Source organism: Primulina huaijiensis, chromosome 15 (assembly GCF_012295235.1).
Source record: "Primulina huaijiensis isolate GDHJ02 chromosome 15, ASM1229523v2, whole genome shotgun sequence".
NCBI classification, from domain to species: Eukaryota; Viridiplantae; Streptophyta; class Magnoliopsida; order Lamiales; family Gesneriaceae; genus Primulina; species Primulina huaijiensis.
Genome location: NC_133320.1, coordinates 1099200 through 1110487, shown reverse-complemented (window position 1 = coordinate 1110487; position 11288 = coordinate 1099200). Strand labels below are relative to the sequence as shown.

Below are 11288 nucleotides of genomic sequence, written 5' to 3'. Positions count from 1 at the left end.
CAGATTCAAATTAAATGACTATAAGATGAGGGGAGGTTATTATTTTATTTTAGGGCAAAAACTTGTGTGAGACGGTCTCACGGGTCGTATCTTGTGAGACGGATCTTTTATTTGGGTCATCCATGAAAGAGTATTACTTTTTATGCTAAGAGTATTATTTTTTATTGTGAATATCGGTAAGATTAACCCGTCTCACAAATAAATATTCGTGAGACCGTCTCACAAGAGACCTACTCCACATATTTTTATTCGTAAAACATGTATGTCCATATTTATCACATAATATTTTTTTTTATGAATAATGTAAATAAAAAAAATTGATCTAGAATATCGTACAACAAAAAAACAATAAGTTCATACAGTTGACATAACCGTATTTATGACCATTCATACACAGTTATTTGAATCGTCAATTGTTTGTTTGTCCGAACGTTTATTTGGTGTACTTGGCGAACAATTTGTCGGCAAAGCCAGAGAATTGACAACTTATTCCATTACTATCATTAATTTTTGAAAGAAAAAGAGAGCGACGCCTTTTTTCCTAAATGCATGGTCCCTGTAAACCTAACTTCGAGATCAATTATATTAACTAACAAATTAACCATTATATATATAAAAAATTATTCTGTTTTATAATTATTGAATTCACAGTAAGTATTTATTTATCTTTTACTTCCGACGTTCGTCATTTTTAGTAGTTTCCAAACTGCAATATTTTTGTATGGATGCTTAGATCCCCCATTGTCAAGAATTTCTAGTTAAATTTCTCCCGAATTTTCATGTCTCAATCACTTGACAAGGATATGGGAAATTAAAACAAATTTTTTTTTTTTAACCATTCATTGCTTATTTTCAAAAATATGTCAAAAATATGATCAAGTGATTCCACAACATCACATATGGATCGATCAAAGTCAGCACAACACAACAAAACTACCAAAAGATGCATATATAACACGACGATCGCTCAGTTCTTTCGTTAAGTTGTGATTTTGGGTTACGAAAGGCGCATCCCCATCCATGAAGTATAGAAGAAGAGATTCATGCATATCATATATCGATAAATACAATGTTCATGAATAGAGGTCATGTATTCATGTATGGAGCAGATTCATTAATTTATCTGTACTTCTGGACGTACTTGGCCTTCATTCAAACAATAAATTAGTTGCAATTTAATTCCGTTACTATACATGTCATAATATATATATGAAATCCATTTCTTGGATCTACTCAAAATTAATGAGTAAGCTACACTTATTTTTTCTCCCGTTCATGGCTCATGGCCACATGATCCCAATGCTTGACATGGCCAAATTATTCACTTCCCGCGGTGTAAGGACAACCATGGTTTCGACTCTTGCATTCTCAGATCCCATAAAAAAGGCACAAGAATCAGGAATCGAGATCGGTTTGATAATCATCAGGCTCCCAAATCAAGAATCAGGCCTGCCTGAATATGTTCAAAGACTTGATCAAGTCACTGCAGTAGATTTAGTCCAAAAATTTGTTAAGGCGATATCATTGCTGCAAGAACCAGTTGAGAAACTGATCCAAGAACTCAATCCCAATTGTCTTATTTCTGATACGTTCTTTCCATGGACTACAGATTCTGCAGCAAAATTCGGTATCCCGCGATTGGTTTTCCACGGTACGGGCTATCTAGCTCGTTGCGCCTCCGAACAAATGAGGCTACACAAGCCTTTCAAGAATGTGTCGTCTGATTCAGAACAATTTACTCTTCCGCATCTTCCTCATCAGCTGAAGTTTACGAGAACACAGATTTCTCCATTTGATCTAAGGGAAACTGAAGGTGAATTTGCAGAGTTGATTTTTCAGTCAAGAGAGGCAGATAGGAGAAGCTATGGAGTTGTGGTTAACAGCTTTTATGAGCTCGAATCCAGTTACGCTGATCATTACCGGAACATTTTGGGGATCAAGGCATGGAATATAGGCCCTCTTTTGTTGTGCAACAATGGATATGAGGAAAAGGCGCGGAGAGGAAGGAAATCGGCGATTGATGAACACGAATGCCTAGCATGGCTGGACTCCAAGAAACCTGATTCTGTCATTTACGCGTGTTTCGGAAGCATGGCGAGCTGTACTCAAGCTCAGTTACGTGAGATTGCTTTTGGGCTGGAGTCCTCAGGCAAAGATTTTATTTGGGTTGTGAGAGATAGGAGAAACAATGAAAACAGCTACAATTTCTTGCCGCACGGATTCGAGGAGAGGAACAGAAAAAAGGGCCTGATCATAAGAGGGTGGGCACCCCAAATACTGATTCTCGATCATCCGTCAATAGGGGCGTTTGTGACGCACTGCGGGTGGAATTCGGTCCTAGAAGGAGTGTGTGCGGGTGTGCCTATGGTGACCTGGCCAATGTTTGCGGAGCAGTTTTTTAATGAGAAACTAGTGACTGAGGTTTTGAGGGTCGGAGTTTCGGTTGGGAACAAGCAGTGGCGGACGGTGGCTATAGAAGGCGTTCCACGGGAGGCGGTGTCCGATGCGGTGAGGCGTGTGATGGTGGGCGGAGAGGTGGTGGAGATGAGAAACCGAGCCAAATGTTTTAAGGAAATGGCAAGAAAAGCTATCGAAGAAGATGGATCATCTTTCACTGATTTAAGTGCTTTAATTGAAGAATTGAGTGTTGCTCGGAGGAGTCAATAGATGTAAATTGAGAAGATGAATCTATGGAATTACTATATTATCGACGATTTGAAGCTAAAGAACTCAAATCTATCTATTTTACAAGATATTAATTAGTTATTTTTTGGGTTATTATACTGAATTTTAAATTCATTAAATAATTTCTTCAATACTTCTTAAATCCAAATTTCCGATACAAATACATTAATTAGGATAAGTTTTTTTTATATTACATTCCGAGTGTTATTTTTTCATATTATATTATCGCACTTTAACATTTGAATTGCTGATAGATAATGTGAATTTTCACTGAAATAGGACGAGTCCACTTGATCTAATAAAACTCTTATGAAAAATTATTCCGTTGGAGCATAAACTTACATGGGGGAATATAGGCCCTCTTTTGTTGTGCAACAATGGATATGAGGAAAAGGCGCGGAGAGGAAGGAAATCCGCGATTGATGAACACGAATGCCTCGCATGGTTGGCCAGCCCCGCATCAGCCCGCCACCAAAAAAATCGCGTTGGGTCGTCGACTGGGCAGACGACAAGTTGGGACAATCTCAACCCAACTCAACCCATTTCGAGTTATAGATTAAATCAGTGAACCCGCGCGCTAAAACAAATAATAATAACAATAACTATATCTATATTTAATAATTCATAAATAATCAATTATATTTAATTGATTGATCCAATAACTAATTTTTCATTTTCTTCAACAATAATTTTCAAAGTTTTTGGGGACTCGCCAAATAAAAGTTGCCTTACCATTTACACTATATTTGTTATTTATATATAAAATATTAAAAGATAAAATAGGTAAAATTAAAATTTAAATAAATCAATATATCAACTGTATAAATAGATACTTGTAAATTTCCAAATAAAACTATTGAAAGGACTGCACTAGTAGTTCTTGATCCGTATTCTTCTTAGCGATACAAATGGTACCATCCACATCAAAGATTATTGCTAACCAATTTGATTGAGCATAGAAGCTTAGATAAGAAGTTGCATTGAGCCTACTCTCCTTTTTCTCATTTGAAGCATGCGAGGGAGCGAGAGTGTAGCGGAAGTAAGGTAAGGAAAGTGCCTCGAGAGGAATTTATTTTTTTTATTCAAATAAATATAAAATAAAAGACTAAAAATATCACACATCAATACATACAAGACTAAAATTGACATTTTATCTCTATTGTAATATCTATATCATTTCATTATCTATAGTATAAATAAAGTTATTTTGATTATTATTATAAAGATTGAAGAGTATAAAATCATTTATTTTGATGATTTTGTGAGCCGATTTTTTTAAAATCCAAAAATACAATTAGTGCAAACGTTAGTCTATTTAATTATTGTTATAAAAATTTCAAAATACACAATAATTTCTTTAACTAATAAAAATAAAGATAAATTAATTTCCAAGTACAACAAAAGGAAAGAAAAAGGAAAAGCCCATTAAGCGTTTCAAAAATAAGCCCATTGATTTTTTTTAAATAAAAAAGCCCATTCCTTCCTAAAATAAATAAATAAATTTGAATCTCCCACCACCTTTCATAATTGATATCCAGTTGTCCCAATGGAATCTCCTCTCCTCTCCCTTCCCTTGCCCCATTGAACGACAATCTTCGCGATATTCTCGTCTTCCCCGACTCCTATAAACACCTCCAGCCCCATCCCAGATCAACAAACGCGAAGAAATCGCACTTATTTCCTCTGGTTCAAAGCTTCCGCAGCTATGGCTTCTCCCTTCAACCTTTTGTCCTGTCTTCTCTTCATATCCCTTTTCATCTTTTCATCTGCGGTTGATATGTCCATCATCGCTTACGACAGCGCCCACGGCGTCGGTTTCACGAGATCCGACGAGGACGTGATGTCCCTTTACGAGTCATGGCTCGTGAAACACAGCAAAGCTCATAACGCCATTGGCGAGAAAGAGAGACGTTTCGAGATTTTCAAGGACAACTTGAGATTCATCCAAGAGCACAATTCCGAGGACCGGCCATATAAGCTAGGGCTGAATCGATTCGCAGATATGACAAACGAGGAATACGGGTCCAAGTTCGTTGGCAGAAGGATGGACAGGAAGACCCGGATGAGGAACAGGAAGGCGAGTGACCGGTACGTGTTCAAGGAGGGTGATGGGCTGCCGGAATCCGTCGACTGGAGAGAGAAAGGCGCCGTTGCTCCGGTGAAAGATCAGGGTCAATGTGGTATGTTTTCCTTTTGATTTTGATTTGAAAACACGAAATATATAAATGCGGATTGAAGTTTGTGTGTTCGCATTTTTGGAGTGAGATTTTCTCGTCGTGCTAGGATGGAGACCCGGGTGATCAGTGTCAATGGTGATTTGACAGGAGTCTTGATTCTGTTGGGTCGAACGAAAGGGACTTTTATGTTATTTTTGTTTGCTTCTGTCCTGAGAAAGTCTGTAATTTAACCCGTTTGAAATCTGATATACAAACTTTTAAATTTTTTCCAGTTTTAATTTATATTTTTATTGAATGTTTGAAAGTTAATTTTTTATAAAGTAATTAGATTAAAATAATATTTGTCCCGACACCAAATCTTTCGCTTGTAATCACCGTGTGTTGTTAATTTGGACAATACCTGTTTGACAAGATTGTAGCATTTTCATTTTCATCGATCAAGTTTAAATATTATTTTCTCAAGATATTCGTCCCAAAAATGTATTTTTTCCATCATTATTCTCGAATCCATTGAAAATTCTGGATCTCTCACGATTGTGAGACCAATTTTTTTCCACTGGTCTGTGGTTCTAGATGGGTGTTCTCCGTTGTAATTGGGCATCCATCAATTTAAAAATGACCAGTTTTGATTACTTGTGCAGTATCAGAATCTGGTATATTTTACGACAAACATTAAAAATTGGCTCGAGAGTTTTTCTTGGCTTCTCTTAGTTAGATACTATATTTCCAGATGGTTTCTTTATCTATTTATTGAGATCTTGATTTACAAATTCATGGCGGAATAAGATTGGCCAAGGCACCATGTAGTAGAATGGATGAAACAATACTTTTCATTCTTGACAAAGATCAATCACTAGTGAAAATTGAGCATTTTGATAACTTTCCGAGGTTGGTTGTCCCAAGTATTTTTGTGTGATTTTTATTATTTTGAGCTACATCTTTGCGACTTTAAATTATTGATCCTTATTAAGCTTTGTCTCATCAAATTTTAACATGTTTTTTTTTTCTTTTTTTGTTTCCAATGCAGGGAGTTGCTGGGCTTTCTCGACGGTTGCTGCTGTTGAAGGAGTAAACAAGATTGAAACTGGAGATCTAGTAGTCTTGTCGGAACAAGAGCTAGTTGATTGTGATAAATCATACAACCAGGGTTGCAATGGTGGTCTTATGGACTATGCGTTCCAATTTATCATTAAAAATGGTGGCATTGATACAAGTGTCGATTACCCTTACAGTGCTCGTGATGGAACTTGTGATCAGTATCGGGTATGACTCATGAATCCATATTTCGGGTACAAATACTTCGTACCTTTTCGGTTTATTAGTATATATCTCTTAGAAAGTCTTCACATCTTCTCGCAGAAAAACGCGAGGGTAGTCTCCATTGATAGCTATGAGGATGTTCCAGAAAATGATGAACAGTCTTTGAGGAAAGCTGTGGCAAATCAACCAGTCAGTGTTGCCATTGAAGCTGGAGGCCGAGATTTCCAACTCTACCAATCGGTATGATATATGGACATTTCAAGAATCAAGAAGACAAGTACAATGGGCTTTATGTTATATATTATATAAGATTCTTCTTACAGAATATTACCGATTTTCTTGTACCGTACAGGGAGTGTTCACTGGTCGATGTGGCACCGATCTAGACCATGGTGTTGTTGCGGTTGGATATGGAACCGAAAAGGGTGAAGATTACTGGATTGTGAGAAACTCATGGGGCCCAAGCTGGGGAGAGCAGGGGTACATTAGGCTTCAACGTAATGTGGCTAATATTACCACAGGCAAGTGTGGGATAGCTATAGAAGCATCTTATCCTCTCAAAACAGGCCAGAACCCTCCAAACCCAGGCCCATCACCTCCAACCCCGGTGAAACCCCCCACTGTGTGCGATGATTACTACACATGCCCGGAGGGTAGTACTTGTTGCTGCGTGTACCAGTATGGAAACTACTGCTTCGGTTGGGGATGCTGCCCATTGGAGTCTGCTACGTGCTGTGATGACCACTCTAGCTGCTGCCCCCATGACTATCCCGTCTGTGATCTCGAAGCCGACACTTGTCTAATGGTAATTCTACCGAGTTTTGTTTTATACATCGCGTAGTGTCTCCATTGTTATCTCGAAAGGTAGTGCATGTCATGCTTTTTGTACTAATAATGTTGTGATGATGTGGTGTTACAGAGCAAGGATAATCCAATGCGAGTGAAAGCCTTGAGACGAGATGATGCCACTCCCAACTGGGCTAGACTTCGCGGAGGCAGGAAAATTACCGTTTCTTAAAGTTAATCGACATAGTCCTTTGTAAATATCGATTTCTCCATGTTTAGGATTGGTAAATTTGAATCTTAATTGCTAGTGCCATTCAACATTTAGTAAATTTTTATTTGATATTGAAAGTGAGGAATATTATCTATGTTTGATCGGGATTCTTGGTAATCAACTCACGCATACATTGTATACGCTTACAAATGGTCGTTGAAAAAATCAACAAAATACACTTGCGATGTCTCTGGATACGTGTATATGTTGATGTCATCACAATTGGTGCGAATATATAAATCGATTTAAAATTTGTCCAGATTTGGTCATCGTGTTCTGAAGAATAATCGATTGCATATCTACCCTTTGGTGTATTCAAAGGAGCTTTGAAGTTAGTGAAACAAGTGAACATTTGATCATTGATTACGACTACACACTTACTAGCGTTTTTGTCGTCATAAAAAAAAAAGGAAAATTATAAATATTAATCAATACACACGTGTATTGAACACGGTGCAATCTTCAATTTCTTAGTATGAGAATTTTTGCTATTTTATTATGCGTTTAGAACTTCACTCGCGTCGACCATCGATCTCCAAGCTTGAGAAAATGAGAGGTCCCGGATCGGCCGCCGGAAAAGTCGAAGTCGTCAAAAATAAAAAAAATACATTAAACTCTACTTAATTGATGTGATGTTGGAAAGAATTATAAAATCCAAGTTGCCTTTTAATATTTATTATTATGCGTATATCGCACACAAATCGTCTAAAAAAATTCATAAACAACATTCTTTCAGGCTGATTTTAATTTCTATAGAATTCTTTATTCAATATATGCTAATACGATTGATCAGTCAACCAGATAATTCGATAGCTAGATATCTTGATATAAATACATAGTTATCAATATATATTATTTTAAAGTAATTATCGCATTAATGAAATTCGATCTCCGAGTTTAGAAATGTTTATTTTCGAGTCATTGATCTAATTTTGATTTGTTTTAAAAATATAAATAATCTTTAAGTCGTCGATCGATTAGTTTACACCACCCCAAATAAAAATTAATGTACACTTGTTCAAGAAAAAATCAATCAATAATAATCAATACAAATGGATACTGAAATTCCCCGGCAGTTTAGGTCGATGAATGAAGCGAGTGTATTATTATATATTGGCATCTGAAGTGAATCCTTCCCCCACTGGAGAAGAGCCTATTTCAGTCCTTCTAATTCAATGTCTGTATCTGGAATCCATGGTCAACTCCTAGAGATCACAGGTACATCATCTTTTGACGTGTGTGATTAGTTTTGACGCGTTCTTCTATTTTTCCTCTCCTGAATTGATCCGGGATGGATGCAGTTGTAGGTTGTAATAAGTTGAGAAACACTGAGTGGATTTCGAGGCAAGATCCCTATGTCTGTCTGGATTATGCCAGCTCGAAGCATCGTACGCGTACTTGTTATGGTAAGCCATGCACATCTAGTGCATTCGTTGGATCGGAGATTTTTTGCATGTGATATATGTTTTTTATTGGATTGAATGTATTTTCTTGGTGCAGGCGGGGGGAAAAATCCTACCTTTCAAGATAAATTCGATATTACTTTGATAGAAGGGTTACTGGACATAAATATTACGGTTTGGAACAGCAACAAATTGACTTTCGACGACTTTATTGGAAACGGAGAGTAAATATATCTGAATCTGCTTTAGTTAATTTACTTTACATCATATATCTTCTTAGTTTTCATGTTGAGCTGGTCTGTCCAGGGTTCCATTTCAGGGAGTTTTATGTCAGGGCTACGTTGACAGTTGCTGGCCCCTTCAGGACAGGAAAGGCAGGTACGGTCAGATTAACAACGTTAATTGTTAACTATTTTTAATGCGAATATTCAATGACATCGACAATCCAAGGGTCTCTATATATATGGAGAAAGTCGACGACGTCACTTTCCTTCCGATATTGATGAAGGGGTGCATGGCTTGATGTATTGTTCTGTTTGTTTGTGTGCATGCATGTAAAAAAGATTGGCCGAGTTAGGTCGTTGAACGTGCTTTATGATTAAGTTTGATGTTTCTTTCTGAATCATGCATACTTGATACTACTATTTCTGATTTTTAATAGTTACATTTGTTTGCAATAAATTTAAAACAATTTATCAATAAGCAACAGACAACAGTCACATACGAGCTACGTATCTTTACACAAGTTTGTGATGTTGCTGCATGTTCTTGTTTGCCTTCATAGGAATGCTGGAGAAGTTCGATTGGTAATGCATTACCCTAATGCCAAGGTAAGCCAGGCCAGGCCCCTTTTCCATTTTTTGACAGAAGCCATCCATCATGATCTAGCTGCAGTGATCCAGATTGATATTTGTCTAATTAACATGCATCACATTTCGTTTTCTTTCTTCTTTCCAGAAGCTTACTACTACCTATGGTCCATCAGCTCCACAATATGCAGCCACACCACTTCATCCCGCTCTTTACTCGGCCCCTCCACGCTTATCATCACATCCTCTTGTAATGGCTAACTACCCACCGCCGGTTCCTCCTCCCTGTCCACAGCCACTTTATTATCATCAGCCTTCTCCTTATCATCCGGCTTACCAAGCATCTCCATCTTATCCTCAGCAACCAGCTTATCCGCCAGCACTCCCCAACGTCCCTCAATATTATTATCCTCAAGGTAATATTATATGCATTCTTTCATTTGTAGCTATATACAGAATTGAGCAGTCCATAAAAAAAATTCAAATTTACTCCTAGTGTTTTTTTACTTTCTGGCAGATACATATCCTCCACCTCCTCATCCACGACATCACATGTTTTGATCAAATATTTGGGAAAAGAGGGATCAGTGCCAATCACTCGCTGCATGTTATATAGTATTTTGAGTGTTCATTCCTCGACGATGTTTTGTAAACTATCATTCGACGAAATATACGCAAGGAAACCATAAAAAGATACAATTCATAAGCCATATATGTGTTACATGTTTCTATCTACAATATGCACCAGCAGTCCTTTGCTGATTTTCTGATCAAAGTCGTTTTTTTATTGTTTCAGTTGTCATTCTTATATATATCAATCAAAGGCAGAGACTTGTTCTTTTCAAAATTCCAACTTCTGCTAGACTATCCTTTTTGTACTTCTCTTCCAGCCTGTAAAATCAAACATTTTCCCTGAAATTATTAGCGATCTTGTCATTTTTATTCAAAATGTTGAAATGAGTACTAAAAATCAACACAACATTCTTTTTTATCCCAACATTCTTTTTTATCCAAATATGTTTGATGATTTAACGTGTCCGGTTAAAAAAAACGATAAACCGTGGTATTTGAGTGTTGTACAGCTTATATAGAAGATAATTATTGTACCTCAATATTTAATTTTGAAAATATAGAAGATATTTCAAAGTAAGTTGTAAGTTTATTTTGATTCTTTTGATAACCTAATAACAAGGGGAGATATTTATTTAGATACTAAAAATAATATAGATATTACACTTTTGGATGATTTTATCTAGAAATGAAGCATTAAATTTTGAATTCGAATAAAATGAAAATGAAATTATGAATTCGTTCAAACGTTATCATCTTGGTATTTTATTTTGTCTTCATAGCTATTTGAAATATTACAAAAACTCATATGAGATAGTCTCACATATTAATTTTATGAGAAAAATTTTCAATCCGACCCGATTTATGAAAAAATATTACTTTTATGCTAAAAACATTATTTTTCACTTAAAATATAAATCAAGTTAACCCTTATTATGAAAAAAAATTCGTGAAACCATATCACAATAAACTTACATGAAGATTGGATGAATTTAGTAGTTTTGCTTTTAAGATTGCATTGGATTTTATACTTATTAAATGTTATTTTAAAAAAAAACGTGATGTGTGAGGGTCCCATATTAGTTATTTATTTTATGATAATCCATATTAATTATTTAGTTTTTCGATTTCTCTAAGATTTTAGAAACTATAATAATTGTGGTTGATTTCAAATACACTTATCTTGAATGTCATTTGAATATAAGATATTCGCGCGAACATATGAATTCAAAACAAATAATATGATGTTCACGGGTACTTTTTGTTTCGAGTTCAGATGTTCGTGCAAGTATCTTGTACAAAATGCGCCAGATCAGAGATTGAGCAC

At 36.1% G+C, this 11288-nt stretch overlaps 3 protein-coding genes across 5 annotated transcripts; all 3 read left to right on the top strand.

Annotated features, from left to right (window-relative positions):
• The first annotated feature begins 1110 nt into the window (after positions 1-1110).
• On the top strand, positions 1111-2766 carry LOC140960283 (scopoletin glucosyltransferase-like). The gene has a single exon (XM_073418494.1). The coding sequence runs from the start codon at positions 1210-1212 to the stop codon at positions 2665-2667; it is 1458 nt and encodes a 485-aa protein (XP_073274595.1). The 5' UTR covers positions 1111-1209; the 3' UTR covers positions 2668-2766.
• A 1451-nt stretch (positions 2767-4217) lies between these two features.
• Positions 4218-7281, top strand: LOC140958543 (cysteine proteinase mucunain-like). Of its 2 annotated transcripts, none has more exons than XM_073416031.1 (5): positions 4218-4869; positions 5894-6125; positions 6222-6362; positions 6475-6927; positions 7042-7281. In XM_073416031.1, exons 1-5 carry the CDS (start codon positions 4391-4393, stop codon positions 7138-7140), a joined length of 1404 nt encoding a protein of 467 aa, XP_073272132.1. In that variant the 5' UTR covers positions 4218-4390; the 3' UTR covers positions 7141-7281. The 2 variants fall into 2 exon arrangements, with proteins under 2 accessions (XP_073272132.1, XP_073272131.1); XM_073416030.1 differs by having other exon boundaries at positions 4219-4865; positions 5890-6125.
• Positions 7282-8266: 985 nt separating this feature from the next.
• Positions 8267-10124, top strand: LOC140960431 (elicitor-responsive protein 3-like). Of its 2 annotated transcripts, XM_073418697.1 has the most exons (7): positions 8267-8397; positions 8481-8585; positions 8680-8806; positions 8889-8960; positions 9367-9412; positions 9540-9807; positions 9909-10124. In XM_073418697.1, exons 1-7 carry the CDS (start codon positions 8355-8357, stop codon positions 9950-9952), a joined length of 705 nt encoding a protein of 234 aa, XP_073274798.1. In that variant the 5' UTR covers positions 8267-8354; the 3' UTR covers positions 9953-10124. The 2 variants fall into 2 exon arrangements, with proteins under 2 accessions (XP_073274798.1, XP_073274797.1); XM_073418696.1 differs by having other exon boundaries at positions 9540-10124.
• The last annotated feature ends 1164 nt before the right edge of the window (positions 10125-11288 follow it).